General features: G+C 49.0%; 2 protein-coding genes across 2 annotated transcripts; one reads left to right on the top strand and one right to left on the bottom strand.

Annotated features, from left to right (window-relative positions):
* Positions 1-925: 925 nt before the first annotated feature.
* Positions 926-1,830, top strand: EV420DRAFT_1085165 (uncharacterized protein). The gene has a single exon (XM_060465751.1). It carries the CDS (start codon positions 1,153-1,155, stop codon positions 1,621-1,623), a length of 471 nt encoding a protein of 156 aa, XP_060324123.1. The 5' UTR covers positions 926-1,152; the 3' UTR covers positions 1,624-1,830.
* A 10,879-nt stretch (positions 1,831-12,709) lies between these two features.
* On the bottom strand, positions 12,710-14,481 carry EV420DRAFT_1579512 (uncharacterized protein). The gene is made up of 3 exons (XM_060474592.1): positions 14,382-14,481; positions 12,879-14,279; positions 12,710-12,827 (listed from the first exon to the last, which is right to left on the bottom strand). The coding sequence occupies exons 2-3, from the start codon at positions 14,230-14,232 to the stop codon at positions 12,784-12,786; spliced, it is 1,398 nt and encodes a 465-aa protein (XP_060324124.1). The 5' UTR covers positions 14,233-14,279; positions 14,382-14,481; the 3' UTR covers positions 12,710-12,783.
* Positions 14,482-15,491: the final 1,010 nt, after the last annotated feature.

The following is a 15,491-nucleotide window of genomic DNA, read 5'->3' on the forward strand; positions in this document are numbered from 1 at the left end:
CAACTTAATCCCAGTATATAAATAAATAAGACAGTAGGGCTTCGCACCGTCACCGTATAGTACGGTTATACGGGTGCCGTCATACGGGTACCGTACCCGTTCCGTCTGACAAAATAACTTGCCCAGAGACGGACGGTATCTGGACATCCCGTATCCCGTTAGCAACCGTATAAACACGGCCGTCATACGGTAATCGACGGCCGTGTATGTATCTAAAAATAACCATCATCAGATCATGCTGTACGCGTGTTTGCTATACACTTAACATCGTACCACGATGTGCTGGCACCGCAAGCTCTTCAGCGCTATCACCCGATCTTCTTTCACTCGCTCTACTCAAGCTCTAATCCTTACCAGCATAGAATACTTTCTATTTCCTGCTTCTGCTGCCTCTATTCTACTACTGTTTCATCCTTTGAGTTTGACTACCCGCACATATTGCGCAATAATTTGACCCCCGCTGGCCTGTGCCACATCTGTCAAATACTGCTGAATTTTAAGCCAGAGGAGTTCACGAAAGAGTCCTTTTTTTTCGCAGACTTACGACCGCATTCTGAGCATCATGACAGATAAGTGTGCCCTCAATGCCAACGGAAACTTGAAATCCCCCTCGAAAATCAATTTTATCACGATGCAGATGACGACGTGCCCATGGCAAGACCTGAAGCTGCTCCGAAGCCCCAAATATCAGGTATGTATTATTCAACGGCCGTATTGACGACCGGCACGGCCGTCTATATACCCGTACCGTACCGTCAACCTAGTTCTAAGAGCCTTGACGGTACGGTTACGGACCAGCCGTCGCCCGTCACTGTACCGTGGCTATACGGCCGTATACCGTATACGGTACGGTGCGAAGCCCTATAAGACAGATTGGGCATAACACGGGCCGACAATCGCTGTTCAACCGCTGTTCGTTGTTTCTCACTATCATGGGCTTTCTTAGTACGAAGCACTTTGTTTCACCAACATTCTCCCGTGGTATATACACTGTTACTTGAACCTCACGTCTAGAAGACGACCTGGCCCTTCTAATCACCCGTTGTTAATCCATAGCGGTCGAACGCGTGACGACGGGCCCACGGTAGGGGGTGATCTCCGTCTCTGCTGGCAGGGTCAAGCCTCTGGACTCCTTGAGACTGGTGATGCATAATGCGCCGAAATTCTCCAGGGTTATCCAACATTGTATTCAATTCAGCGGCGCGTAATGCGGCCAGTGTCGCGTGTACGGAGCCTCAAGTCCGTTCTCATAGTAGTGCTCCCTTCCATCTTCTAACGCATGCTGCAGTCTTAACAGCGCTGTTCTTCGTTATGGTCTATACCACGCTTCCCAGGGCACGGATCCGGACCAGCCTGCTCTTCATGCTTTGCAGTAGATATCATTGTATAGTGACCATAAGAAATATTAAAACATCTAGAATTCATCTTGACCCAAAATCGTACACAGAAAATGCGCACCAGTACATGTTGGGAATAGACGTCGGCAGGCACAAAGAACGTGGCGGATATGGCTCGAACGAACGTATATTCGTGGACAGATACGTAGGCGGTGGTGGTACGAAGCCAAGAAGCGGTAATGATCGGTACGAAAATCAAAATAAGGTAAAACAAAAGGCGGCATAGCCGTCGGCCCAGTGGCTGTGAAACCATATCCTCAACAGTACACTGATCATGGTTCATTCAGATGTGGCTACTGTATGTATGTATGTACCTAACCCGTATCGCATCGCCATCTCCGCAGATCTGTGTCTGTGTCTGTGTCTGAGGCCTGGTGAGGGCTTAGTACTCATCTAGGAGCCCGGGATCCGGTGTCTCTCAACTTCCTTCCTCTTCTCTGTCTCTATTATGCTGCTTCTCCAGCCTGCCCAATGGCATAGCTTTTCATAAATCTGCAACACCCGACAGGCAAAATTTGCTAGCACTAGTTTAACAGGGATTGTAAGGAAGATAGTCGCAACGTGCCCCGAGGGTTAATACGTTCTCTCGTCGAGCTCTGATTGGAACCCTTCCACCAAGGTAACAGAGCTCTTACTCAAATGTGTGTCCAGTACCGTGATACTCGGCCACCATACCTGTTCGAGTTGACGCGGCGAGAAGAGTGTGTGCCGAGTTCTCGCGTGGTAATAAGTAATCTTACTCTGAACCTGTGGGATCCTTATACGTGTTCCGTGGTAGTGTACCGGCTAGCACGTTGCTTTACCGCTCTTGCTTGGTTCGACTCCGAGTGAGAGCGCTACGTTGGAAAAAGCACATTTCTTTGCTTTTTTTTTGTTCCTACGCCGTACGGCGTACGGAGAGCAAGCGTGGTTTAAAAATTTTTTGGTGCGATATTTATTAGGGCCGGAGAACTAAAGCTAACGTTGGGGACTGTGGTGAGGTCGGCGTACACGGTGGTATGTTCTCAGAAGAGTCAGTCCTTGCTTTGGTCATGGGTATCCGTCGAATACAAGGCTACAGAGCGTAAACTCAATAGCACGCACGCATATTTGACACCAGCATCCCGCTTATGACCTTTGACAACGAACTGCGCCCGGGTGAAAACAAGGAACGTCTCTCCTGGCGATGGGCGTCCAAAACGTCAGCGTCACCCTTTGCCTGGCATCCCCTGCATGTCCAAGTTGACGAGCGAGCAACGGAGTAAGGGATGGTAGTACACATCAAGTTTTTGCCGGTCGGTTGGTGGGTTTCTCGTGGGAACGAACGCATTCATTGTAGGAGAAAAGACGCATTCTGCCAGTGCACTGGTAAGATTTCTCTCCCTTGCTGGATGTTCACCGCTACCACTCCTTCTGGGTGACTGAGGGGCTTGTCGCGAGGAAATTTAGATGGCACGCGAGGCAAACGGAGCGTTGTGTTCGAGTGGGCTTGACGCAATACTGGAAACGAGCTCGAGTTTATGGTGGACAATGAAAGTCGTGAGCCATGTCACACGATGTCACAACGTTTCCTTCGCATCACCTAGTCTCGTAAACCAGACTCAACGATCCGTATGAAGAAAAGTCGTTCAATGGATGTAGAGTCTGGAATTAGATCGGGGGGCGGAAGGGGGGGGGGGGGGGGGGCGAGCGCTACTTCAAAAATGTGATGGCCGAACCGGCATGGTGGGCGCGCGCCATGACCGCATCCCAAAATAGACGGCGACGAACTCCTCTCTTTATCTCTTGAATGCCTTAAAGCATCTAATTCTCCCTCGTTTCACAATAATTTATCATATATGCCCTCCGAGGCTCATTCTACATCTACCACATTCCCTAATACCCTCCCTAACCCTTCTGTCAATTCCCCTGAATGGCTCGAACAAATTCTTAAGGAGAAGTGTCATGTTCCTTCACTTCGAGAATTCCAGCTCAAGCATGCAATCCAACTCAATGATGGCATGGACCTGTTTCTTGTTGTAGCCACTGGGCAAGGGAAAACACTCGTGATGTATTCCCCAGTGGTTGCATCGCAGGCCCGAGCAGAGACTGGTATAGCAATCTCAATCGTGCCTTATGCATGGATGCGTCATCTACGGGTTGAGGGTTCATAATATAGTCAAAAGTAGCAAGCGTAAGTCTAAAGGAGCAACGCGAGCGCGTAGAGCAATGGAGAGACGACGCAACGTCGTGGTAAGAGTGGATTCCAAGTTTGGACGCGCGCGCCCACAATGCCGGAAGCCGGCCATCACGATTTTCAAGTACCGCTCATCCCCCCCTCCGCCCCTCGATCAAATCCTAGACTACGCATCACCCACGATGCAATTGAACGCGTCGGTGTCGTCAAATCCAAAACCAGACACCCGGGGACACCAAAAACCTGGTTCTGTGAACCTGCACGAACAACGAGAAAAGTGAGAACGAAGTGCCGCTTGTGTAGGGACAAGACTGCTCGAAACCTTAGAGCTTTGCTCTGGTCTGGACTCTGAAAGCGGAAGGATTCTTAAAGGAAGTACTGGTGAGTAGTCCTTCGCTGTTGCTGACGTCCTTTCTGTGCAGGGATTCGGTATGACCTGGGTGCTTAGACCGATATTCTATTTAACTCTTACTCTCTAACAGTGCATATATCTCGAAATCAATTTCATTTCAGCGGATCCATTGCCCAGCGCCAACACCAACCTCATTGTCGCACGGTGTGTAGAGTTTACACAGGGAACGTTAGCATGCACTGCTTACCTGAAGGCGGCTGGAAGGGTCGACATGGCGGTAGTCGGGTTTTATGGACGCCGAAGATCAGTCACCTCGCGCGACAACATTGTTTGAGGACGCTACGTTGTGTTATGGTCCACTCCCTCCAACGACACTCAAACATGCATCGACATCGATCACACAAGAGAGGCCCATGCTCGACGGTCTGCGCGGATTCATCACCGATTACTGCCTCGTCGACGACTCTCAGCCAATGGGTATATCCTTCCGGATCCCCTTTCCCGACTCTTCTCCGCCATTCGATGAACATGCCCCAATGCCCGTCTTGCCTCCGTGTCCACCTCAGTTCCTGCGGCGCGGATCCATCACCGTCAACATCACCTCGGCCACGTTTCTCATCCTCGCTGTGTTCACCCACCTTTCGTTCACGATCAGGAGCTGAGGCGAAACTCTGCCGGCGTTGTTGGATATTGGCGAGAGGGATGTCCGATGTCTTGCGGATCCGGCAAGGCGATGAATGTACAATCAACCTTCATCGAGATGTACGACATAAGTCGCTCAATATCTGTAGCACGTAAGTAAAAATGAACGTATTCAATCAAGTCTTATCTCTTTAGCACATTGGATGGGAAGAATAAGTAGCTCCTTGACTCTTGAGAGAGCTACCTAAATTCGTCACCGCTGAAAAGAAAACATTCTGAATGCAAACAGATCATCTCATTCGAACCCAGCTTCCGTACACCAACAACCAATGTAACCACAACATGATAGGGCTCTGGGTCGAGTTTGAACGGCTGGTATGCCTCGAAGATGGGGAGGTATAGTTTTCGGCAGTCGATGTTTCCTCATACGCAGCAGGTGGATATTCTGTTGCCGACATTCGAACAGTGCTAATGACAAAAAGTCACGGTTTCTGCGCTCTGATGACTCCCGAGGGAATTGAACCCAGGGTGCGGTGTATACTAACCACCATTCCATGCTGAGGTGTCTTCCGAGGTAGATAATAATACTCAGCTCGACATGCGAAATTTAAGTTTGACAGGGGTCGTACTTACTAGGAAGATAGTCGCAGCGTGCCTCGAGCGAGCTCTGGTGGAACCCTTCCACCAAGGTAACAGAGCTTTTACTCAAACGACCCTGTGTCCAGTGCCGTGAGCCGGGCACCATTCCTGTTCGAGAGAAGAGTGTGTGCCGAGTTCTCGCGTGGTAATAAGTAATCTTGGTCTGAATCTGTGGGATCTGTATACGTGTTCCATGGTAGTGTACCATGCTTTACCGCTCTTGCTTGGTTCGACTCCGAGTAAGAGCACTACAGTGGGCGACCGCGTTGCTTTACTTTTTGTTGTTCCTATAGACTCGGGCTAAAGAAGCGTGGTTTTTTGGTGTGATGCCGGGGCCCGGAGAACTAAGACTGTTTCAAGGAGTTGGGAGAGATCGGTGCATTCAGTTTCAGCTATACAAGTCCTCGTTTTGGTCATGCATACTGATATATTGGCACTGAAAAAAAAATCAATATCCATGCGATTCAGGACAGATGGCGTACAAAATGCAAGCCCTCAATAGTATACACGCGAATCTGACACCAGCACAGTACACGTCGAGTTTGTGCTAGTCGGTTGGTGGGTCTCTCGCGTGCATATTATCGACGCGCGTTTGGATTCGAGGATGGGAAGAACACGCTTAATGTATAGTAAAATAGTGTGGTCTGCTCAATTGAGGCGCGCTTAGAGCCTCTTGATTCGTGAATCGTCAATGGTCACTGCCGAAAAGAAAGAAAAAAACGGTCTTCTATCCAAATCCTCCTACGTACTGGGATTCGAACCCAACTTGCGTGTGCACGTACATTTGAAATGAGAGGCAACCAATATACCATGAAAGGCGTTGGAGCTTTGGGTCAGAAATCATTAAAAGCTGGTGTGTCTCGGAGATTTATTTTGACACCGTATTAGGGACTCGGAAAGGGATAGTTTTCGGCAGCTGATATTTCCTCATATGCAGCAAACGAAGGGAGGAGGATATTTTGCTGCCGAGTAGACTTCGCTAATGACAAAAAGTGTAGAATTAATGTGGCTTTGTATTGTGATGATCTCTGAGGGAATTGAACCCAGGGTGCGGTGTTTACTAACCATTGCGCTAACACTGACAGCGATGCGTATCTTCCGAGGTAGATAGTTCAAATCGACACTGCGTAAATAAACAAGCGAAATTTACTTTTAGCGAATTATGTGCTTTCAATATTTCCCCGTTCGTCAAGCTTCAAGGCCGGCATTGAATACTGACCATAGGCCAGGAGTATAATAGATAGAGAAGTCGATAGGGATCACTTGACGAGAATAATGAACACGGGTGAAGTGAAAATGTATTACTACTGGTGCGAGGAAAGAACTTGAAGGCGGTTTTCGAAAATGAAAACCCGTACAGAGCGGAATCCTGTAGCTGGGAAGTCGAAACCAGAGGAGCCCAGCCGTACGTGAGGAGTTGCTTACTGTCTTTGACGTGCAATCATTCTGAACCAAGTACTCAGCGAACAGGCCGCGAGGAGTCATTTATTTTACCGCACACCGTCCTAACCATAGACAGGGAATGCAGAAGCCACGGAATCGGTACACTCACTGAACCCAGCATACTCTTTGTTTGCCGTAGTACAGCCAGAGGGAATCCCATTATATCGGCGGGCATGTCCTCAGGATCTGCACCAGGAAACTGCACGCCAGGCAGTAGTCAAGAATGATGCGAGCAGCAAAGGAGGGGAGCGGGCAATACGCCCTCGCGAGGATCGGGGCGTTGGGACGTCGAGGATGCGTCGGTCGGTCGGGCTCGTCTTCTCTATCGACACGCCTTTGGATTCGAAGATAGAGACGAACGTGTTTATTGCCGCTGGAAGGAAACGCGACTCGGCACCATAGTGGGAGGGTAGTACACATCAAGCTCAAGTTTGTGCCGGTCGGTTGATGTGCTTCTCGCGTGGTCTGCTCAATTGAGGCGTCTAGTACTATTGGAAGAGGTTAGCTATAGCAAAGTGTAGCGGAAAAGACGCACGCGGCACCAAGATATCATTCATCTCCCTCCCTTCGATTTGGGCTGTCTGATCCATGGCTTGCTGGATGTTCACCACCAGCGCCCTGGCATCTTATACTACCCAAAACATTGCCTCGTCCTCAGACAATCAATAGTATGTTGCTGCAAGATTAGGGTGCTTGTGTCCTCAACTCGGTGTCCGCCGAAATATAACTAGCGCGAGGTGCACAGATCGTTGCGTTCGAGTGAGCTTGACGCAAAGCTGGAGACCATTCGAACCGAGCGCGAATTTATGGGCGACAGCGATGCCGATGAAAGTCGTGTTCAGGAAACTGAAGCCAAGTCACGCCCTGTCACATCGTTTCGTCCGCATCGGCCACAGTGCAATTAAACGCGTCGGTGCCTTCAAATCCAAATCCAGACCCGGGAGCATCAAAACTGGTGTGAAATAATATCATGACAGCCTCTCTCACGATCCACGAGAAAAGCAGATTTCAGAGGATGAAAAGACGATGACAGGATGTGAGAACAAGGAATCATACTTTTATCCGTAACGAATAATCATGCTTCTCTAGGTACTAACGCGAAGGAATCTTCCACCCAATTGCAAGCCTCCCATCCCTGAATTCAACTCGCTTATCCATTCTCTTCCTCCCGATATCCTGTCTTCCTCATAATCAAAGAACCCTAGTCTATTCTCAATGCCGGGGGTCCATGGCTACTGGGGAGAGTCTGCCGCTGGTGGCGAGATATCGCTTGGTGTTATCCTGCGCTGTGGTCGTCTTTTACATAAAGTGAATCTGCCACAACGACAGAGTCGAACAGAGCGGTTGGATATCGAAATAAGGAAGCGGAGCGGACAGAGCATGGACGTTGGTGCCAGTGTACTTTGCCACGACGCCATCACTCAGCAGCATCCGCCACAATGGGAAACTGTCAAACCCTCAGGCCGTATGATTGATCTTTGGGCCCGCCGACGGTCATACATCATGACTCACTGATTCTTCTCCTGCCCGTTTCCCCTTGCTTTGCCTGGATCCTTACTTTCTTCCCAAGAGCCTCCTCACCATCCAGAGCTACGTACCCAACCTCAGATTTGTAGTTGTAATGCCCCTACCGATACACTTCCACCCAGACAAAACTCCCTTTCCCTGATCGCATCTCACACACTTGCACTTGTCTGTCTTGCGGAACGATGGTGCCCCATCGTCAAGGCTTTACGAGTTAACGGAAAGGAGCGCACTCCAGATCCCATTGCCCGCTGACGCTCGTTCTTTTACTCCAATGCCTCGCCTGTCCGGTATTGGAGTACCTATCATTCACCATGCTCCTGGCCATCAAGTCCGTTCCCGTTATTTCATCAATTCTCTGCGTGTTCAGGACTCCATGGGCCCAGTTTCGCCAATTAGGTCTCTTCTTTCGGAAGACGACGACAAGGATCCTTGTCTGTCCTTGAACTGCGCGTAGGCAAGATTTCTACGGGAAAAGCGTGGGTGAGTTGTTGTAGGGGCGAAGACTGCTTTGTCGTGCGTCGATCGTTGAAAGCGGAAGGATTGCATATCTCCATCTTGGTTAAAGGAAGTACTAGTGAGTATATCCTTCCGTGGTACTTGCCGTTGCTGACCTCCTCTCTGTGCAGAGATTCGGTATGGCCTGCTTGAGGACGGTGCTCATACCAATATTCTATATTCCACTGTCCATTAAATATCCAGCCTCTTGCTCCCTAATAGTGCACATATCTCGAAATCAATCCGACGGGTTTCATGTCATCTCCACAAACTCACATGCCACGCGGATCCCTTGCCCAGTCCCAAGCGCCAACACCAGTCAGCTTATGAACACACTCGTTGTCCGGTGTGTAAAGCTTAAACAGGCTTAACAACGCCAGCGAAAACCCTCTGCTTGCTTTCCCTCCTTCATATTCGTACAGGAAGACAACGCCTTTGATACGGGGGGTACAAGGCGGGAGGGTACAGAGCGAAGAGCGGGGATGGTGAACATCTGAGAACGTAGAGCACAGGGCAGGGTCTACATGGCGGTAGTCTGGTGTGATAAACCCACGAGCCGAGATGGGGGAGCATGCGCGATCACGTCAGCTGCGTGTTCGTGGGTCAGGGCAAGAAACATTATGAGGGTCCACGCCGGGGTGCCAAATTCGCCACGCTTCACCAGCGTGCAGGTATTGGGTGATTGCATCTTTCTATGGCGTCGTACACCTCGATACGAGTGATTGCATGTTCCAACCAAAGCCGATGTTCTCTTGGGATCGTTTTCATGCAGCGTAGCGGGGAGACTGGCGAGGGTTTTCAGAATCAGGTGCTGGATATGGACTGTCGCAAAAGGAATCGTACCCAAAAAACCGGCGTCCCCCTACACAAATTCCTGTATTCGCAGCCTCAGGTGCACGATTAGGGTGCCATGAATCGTGGATAACCTCCACTCTGACGTCCGCCTTCTCCTTCGGATGTACTCTCTTTTGAATCTCGTCATTGTCCTGTATTTGATAGAAGAAGGGTGATACATGCGAGGACGAGACGGATACTGACGTGGGCAAGACGCAGACATCCTTTTGCGGAGGATTCTCGGAGTCAGGTTCACTAGGCGTCGGGTTATGAAGCATTACGAAACTATGTACGCACAATAATTATACGTCCATCGTCACTAAACCTCCGAAGGAGCTTTTTCAAAGTGGGTAAGCAAAACATGAACTCTCGATGATGAGAGAAAATTGATCAGTGGTGTTTGTTTTTTTCCGTCACGTAGACAAGTTGGACGATGTCGATAAAGCATCATTCGCAAGTCGGGAATAGAGTAAAGTATGAATTACTCACCGGCGAGGTTGGATAGTGAACTGAATACGAATCAGCTTTTGAGGGAGGGCAAGTCTGATGGATTATTCTCGCTGCCGACAAGTGTCGGCTGACTTGAAAATACGTCGCGGGATCGGGTGGATTTACCGAGGCTTGAAAATAGTAAGCAGGTAAGCAAAACATGAACGATCAAACGATGAGGGGAGGCTGATCAGTCGTGTTTGTTTTTCGTCATACAGGCCCGTTGGGCGATGTCGATAGAGCATCATTTCGTAGGGGACAGAGTAAGGATAAGTACTCACCGACAATGTTGATGGTAGCGAACATCAGAACTGAATACGAGTCTTTCGTCCCATCATCCGATCGCTCGACCTGACCTGTTCGTATCCATGGCCTGGCACATATTAACGACCTCGTGTCTATGTTCCCCTCCGCAAAGAATATCCTGGCTCCCTCGACGTCCTGGTCCTGTATTTGATAATGAGTGAAGGGTAACTGCAATGGGTACTGATCACCTGTACATTTTAGTGCCATGACCAAAGCGGATGCCATCCTCTCAAGGATTCTTTCTCTGCGTCGAGAGCTCCAAAATAAGTGTTCGTCAAGCGCTGGCTATGAATATAAAGCGCCCACCATAATTATACGTTCGTTGTTACCAAACTCCCTCCCTGCGATGGAATTCAAAGCGGGCAAGCCAAAAAATAAAAACGGGAACGATGAGCCAAAAAAAAAATAGGTCAGTCGTGTTAATTTTTTTTCGTCACACGGACACGTTGGGCGATGTCGATAGAGCATCATTTGGAAATTGGTAGTGGAGAGAGTGAGGGTACTCACTGGAGGTGAAGACGTCGGTGGGGATGGTGAAAAACATTGAGAACTGAATACTGGGCTTTTGAGGGAGAGCGAACCTGATGGGTGATTCTCGCTACCGACCGTTCCAAGAACCGACTGACTCAGGAATAATACGATGCATGTTTTCTGTGATTCACAACTTATGTCCGTCGCGGGACCGGATGGTTTGTGAATGTTTGATCCCCGTGTTGACGAGTCATTGTATTTGTGAAGGAAGGGGAGTGAAACGGTAGTTTTGCTTCTCCCGTCGACCGCGAGGACGCACGAACCGTCGTATGCTTCACGCCTATTAACTCTGACTCTCCTGCTCCACACCCTCTTACATAACGACGGGTTCTACGCCAGCACACCGTACACAATCTCTGCCTCGTCTTTTAACATCCATTCCCCGTCGTCATACGAGACGTTGCGATGGGTAGCGGACACCTTCCCTTCACATCTATATTCAACCCTGGCCACCTACTAACCGGGAGCCCTCCCGTTCCGCCATCATACCAAGCCCTCAGTCCTCCTCGCCATTGGGCCAGGCCACACACAACATCTAAAGATACAATACTCGAGCTCTATTACCGCGGACGTTGGATGAGTCTGCTGTCATCCCTTGTCTGCACCCGCTCGAGGTAAAGTTCTGTCACCAGGCTAGGGAATCATGTGTTCGTTAACTGAGTCGGAGATGAGCAGTGGATCGAACATGATTCATTATCGAACAGCGACATGAACGGGGTGAGTTAGTTTGAACGCTTGGATCTATCTACCTTTCTTTGACATTAACCCCGTAGCTAGTCGGCGGTGCACCCTTCTTTCGTCTCTTGCTTGGGTTGAAGGTTCAAATATTGGGTTGGGAGGTACGTGGCCTAAAGCAGGGGTTTCAATCCGTTGCTGCTCCTCGTTGCTAAACCCAAGGCCTGATAGATGGTGTCCGTCATTTGGGTATCGAACCCAGGAAGCATTACCGATGTACCAGTGACCGCAGAACCGACTGATTCACTACTGCTTGTTTTCACGGGAGAAATATGCATCGTCTGACTGAATGGTGAGTGCACAATTTAAGATGTGTCCTCTCTTGTTGAAAGCGAGCCGTTCAAAGACTTGGATTACTTTCACCCTGCGCTTAGTTCGTTCAGCATTCATTCCACAACGAATATGTAGGCGCGTACCAGTACGACTCGTTTTGTGGACAGAAGCAAGTGTTGACTCCATTAGTAGTAGCTTAGAGTCGCTATCATTATCTCGCTACGAGTCAAACCCAATGGCGGAGTAGTACTGGCCTATATACGCACATAGACTTCGACAATGGAAACTTGCATCCACGGATTTAAGTAAGTACTCGCAGGAGAGAAAAGCATAAACACTGGTGAAGCCGAACCAGACCTCACGACTCACGTACTGAAATTGACAGAGTAATCGTGACTGCACCCAAGCCACAGGCGATGAATCCAGCGACTCCGAGCTATTTGGACATCAAAGTCAATTCGCAGAGACAAGGATAACTTGGCAGGGATTTGTAACGAGGCTTAAAAGAAGTCGAATTAGCCAATGGCGGTAGCCCTGAGAGGCAGAAGAAACCGCACACGATGAGAAAAAATCATCCACACAAACACTTCCTTCATTAGCGGTACATGTTCCCACTGGGAGTCGAACCCAGGTGAGGTATCACGGGTGCAATAGCTGATAGACCACATGAGACCAGTAAGATTGCAGTATTTATGGTCCTCGAGAATCTGAGGACCATATCTCACTAAAAAGAGAAGAGTATGACTGATTTACCAGTTGGGAGGCCCTGTGATCGAGTAGTACTAATCTTCTCCGTTTCGTATTCTGCCAGGTTGCTGGAAACGTCCCGCACGGGCTTAAGAGCAAGGTAGACGCTGTGGGTAAAGGGTGTACCGTGTCTTATTCAGGTTTCGGTGAATAATTTTGATTAACCCTCATTCCGACAGTCACAACAAAAGAATTTTATACGATATGTGGTACTCAGATCACGCCAGTAAAACATGGTCCTCGAGCGGTCCCTCTATATTCGCTGTAAATGATTTCAGCAAAAATCACGCTAGGCAAAGGAAGGAAGGACTACTTTGTTTGGCAATAATGGAAATATCCAACCCTTCCGTCTTGAACAATTTCAGACGATCGACGCGGGCCAGAGTCCGGTTTCGAGCAGCTTCATACTGTTGCGTGACCATGTAATCGGTGAACCCCATAAATTCGCACGAGATGCGAACTTGATTCAACCGAGTAACCCGCGATTCCTGAGGAACATCCCAACGTTCAACAATAATACCAATCAGTATCTCATCCCGTCCTTCAAGTTGTATTTTCCCCGTAAAAATCTCATCCACACTCAGCTCCAGAACAGACAAGCGAGGGATCATCACTCCTGCGTCTTGCGAACGAATAGAAGTGAGAATTCTTGTCAGGTTTCCATAATAATCGCAGCCCTGGAAACCGAGGAATAACTTGCGAAGCTGGGGAATGCATGAGAACAATTGACGTGGGTCCGAAATGTCCTGCGCTAGCGAACCTAGTTTGAGAGTCTGCAGCTGACTCCCAGAACGGACAAAGAATCGAGAAAGGTCTCTCTCGGAAAATGGAAGTCTGTGTGGGATAGCAATGGATAGATGTTCTAGTGCTGGGCAAGTGATGTAGCGTAGAAATAGAGGGGAACCAACACTGAGTGAACGGAGTATCCGAAGTGTTAATGGAACAGGGTCTGTGACTGCTTCGGGGACGAATACACCACAACTCTCCTCCAAAACCTCAAGATTCGAACAGAGACGAAGAATCTCGACGCTCGGCCCCACTCGACCCTCAATAGACATTTTCAAATCTGTGATACGCGACCACGGAAATTTTATCGCGGCGGGGTGAAAAGACAACGGATGGGGATTGTGTAGGTTAATTTGGAGAGATTTGAGGTTGGGCGCATCTTTGAACATGCTCAAGACGGCGGGGAGCTCCGCGGAAGAAGTATGGTTCACGGCAAGTAATCTCAATGATGGGAAATGCAAACCGAGCTCCGATAATTGAATCCATTGATTGGGTGCCGGACCACATAGGTCGACGGCTTCCCATTGCGACGAATGCTGCAGCAATGTCTCAGTAATGACATCTGGAAAAGCGTCACATATCCAGATCTTCACGGAAAGCCCTCTCTGTCCAGTCCGCCGAAGCGCCTCCCCGAGGAGTCTCCTTCCAGTGTCTTCTTGTCTTGGTCGTGGCCAACCCACTACAAAAGACGACCACAAAGCGGAATAACCCCAGACAATGACCCGCCACCGGTGACAGACTCTCCCTATTAACCATGGACCGTCGTGCAGAGGACCGAGAATGTGGTATGGCCCTTCGAGTGAGAGGAGAAATATCTCAGACAGGATTTCAGGTGGCAAGGAATGAACGGGCGAGTTAAAAGGCTCGAATTTAGGCACCATCGAGACAGCTTGCGACTTATTGATGGAAGATTTCTTCGTATTGGTACCTAGAGAAGCACCCGTTAGTAGCGGTATGGGTAAATGCATAGTCGCTCGCTGTTCCCACCTCCTATTGTAGCCATCATTAGCCTAATACGAAATTCACGAACCTGATATTGTCTTCTTTCTCTACAGCAATGACCACAGGCACTGTGGATCGAGCTTATAAAAAAAGATGTATCTGTTCAGTGTACAACTTCAAGAGGTCGTCGAAGTGCGAAGCGACGTTCCTTCGGCATTCGGGCCGAAATATTTTGCCGTGACTCCCACGCCACAGACGCGTTCCACTGTAAATTGCGCAGTCCTGACGGAAACACCCTCCACAAATAGTCCCACTCTCCGCCGGGCTTATAGCGCATAGCGAGTACAACGAAACATACCTCACTGCAATACACTCTCGAAGGAAGCAGGTCTTTCTGCGATCGACACGAAAAACAAGAAAAAAACGATGAAAAGCGGTAAAAACTTGAACAGGGGACAAAAATCTGCTTTTACCTGCACCACTGCTAATGACATGCCAAAATAAAGAAAATACACGTCCTCAATATAGAGGGCACCTTGTTACAGTTGCCCCGAGTGAGATATTGCCGCCGGACAAGTCTACAATATACAAGTACCTAACGCCAACATATGTTGAGTTTCAACATCGTGTGGAGAGCTGCGGTCCTTCAACTCTACTGCGAGGCACAAGAAATTCTATGACAAGGAAGCATATATCTGAAGAGGAGAGATCAGCACGTACAGTGTGTCATATACCTCAAAACCTTACCTGTAGTGCTTGAACGGGAATAAAGGAGGAAAGTCCGTGCGAAGCAGACTGAAGTTCCAAAAATTGAGACATCGAGACAGTAGCCTCGATGCCTACCACGGCAAAACTACCGGCTGTCCACGTTCAGGAGATGCAAATTAAAGATACAGTGCCAAGTAAACCTTTACAGAACGGACAGGAAGATGAAAAGACAGAAGACAGAAAGCCAGAGACCAGTCCAGAAAACCGAATCAAGGATCGGCCACCAAGAAACAGATTAAAGAAATAGTGCCCAGAGGGACGTTTCGGGACGGATGGGGACCTCAAGACAGAAAAAGAAAGCCAAGACCCAGTCCGGAAAAGCGAATTAGAGAATCGTTTGCCAAGATTACAGAAAAGATAATTCACTCGCAATCAAAATGTCAGTCCAAACGGTAAACGAATGAAGGTCAGACTCACCTCCACCAGCGGC

This window comes from Desarmillaria tabescens, assembly GCF_030435595.1.
Source record: "Desarmillaria tabescens strain CCBAS 213 chromosome Unknown EV420scaffold_67, whole genome shotgun sequence".
In the NCBI taxonomy this organism is placed as follows: Eukaryota; Fungi; Basidiomycota; class Agaricomycetes; order Agaricales; family Physalacriaceae; genus Desarmillaria; species Desarmillaria tabescens.

What these genes read in the sequence shown, in the direction of transcription:
- EV420DRAFT_1085165 (XM_060465751.1), top strand. Translation starts at nt 1,153, where the DNA reads ATGCGCCGAAATTCTCCAGGGTTATCCAACATTGTATTCAATTCAGCG.
- EV420DRAFT_1579512 (XM_060474592.1), bottom strand. Translation starts at nt 14,232, where the DNA reads ATGGTGCCTAAATTCGAGCCTTTTAACTCGCCCGTTCATTCCTTGCCA. An exon ending in TTCCATTATTGCCAAACAAA is followed by an intron (nt 12,828 to 12,878) that starts GTAGTCCTTCCT and finishes AATCATTTACAG; the next exon opens with CGAATATAGAGGGACCGCTC.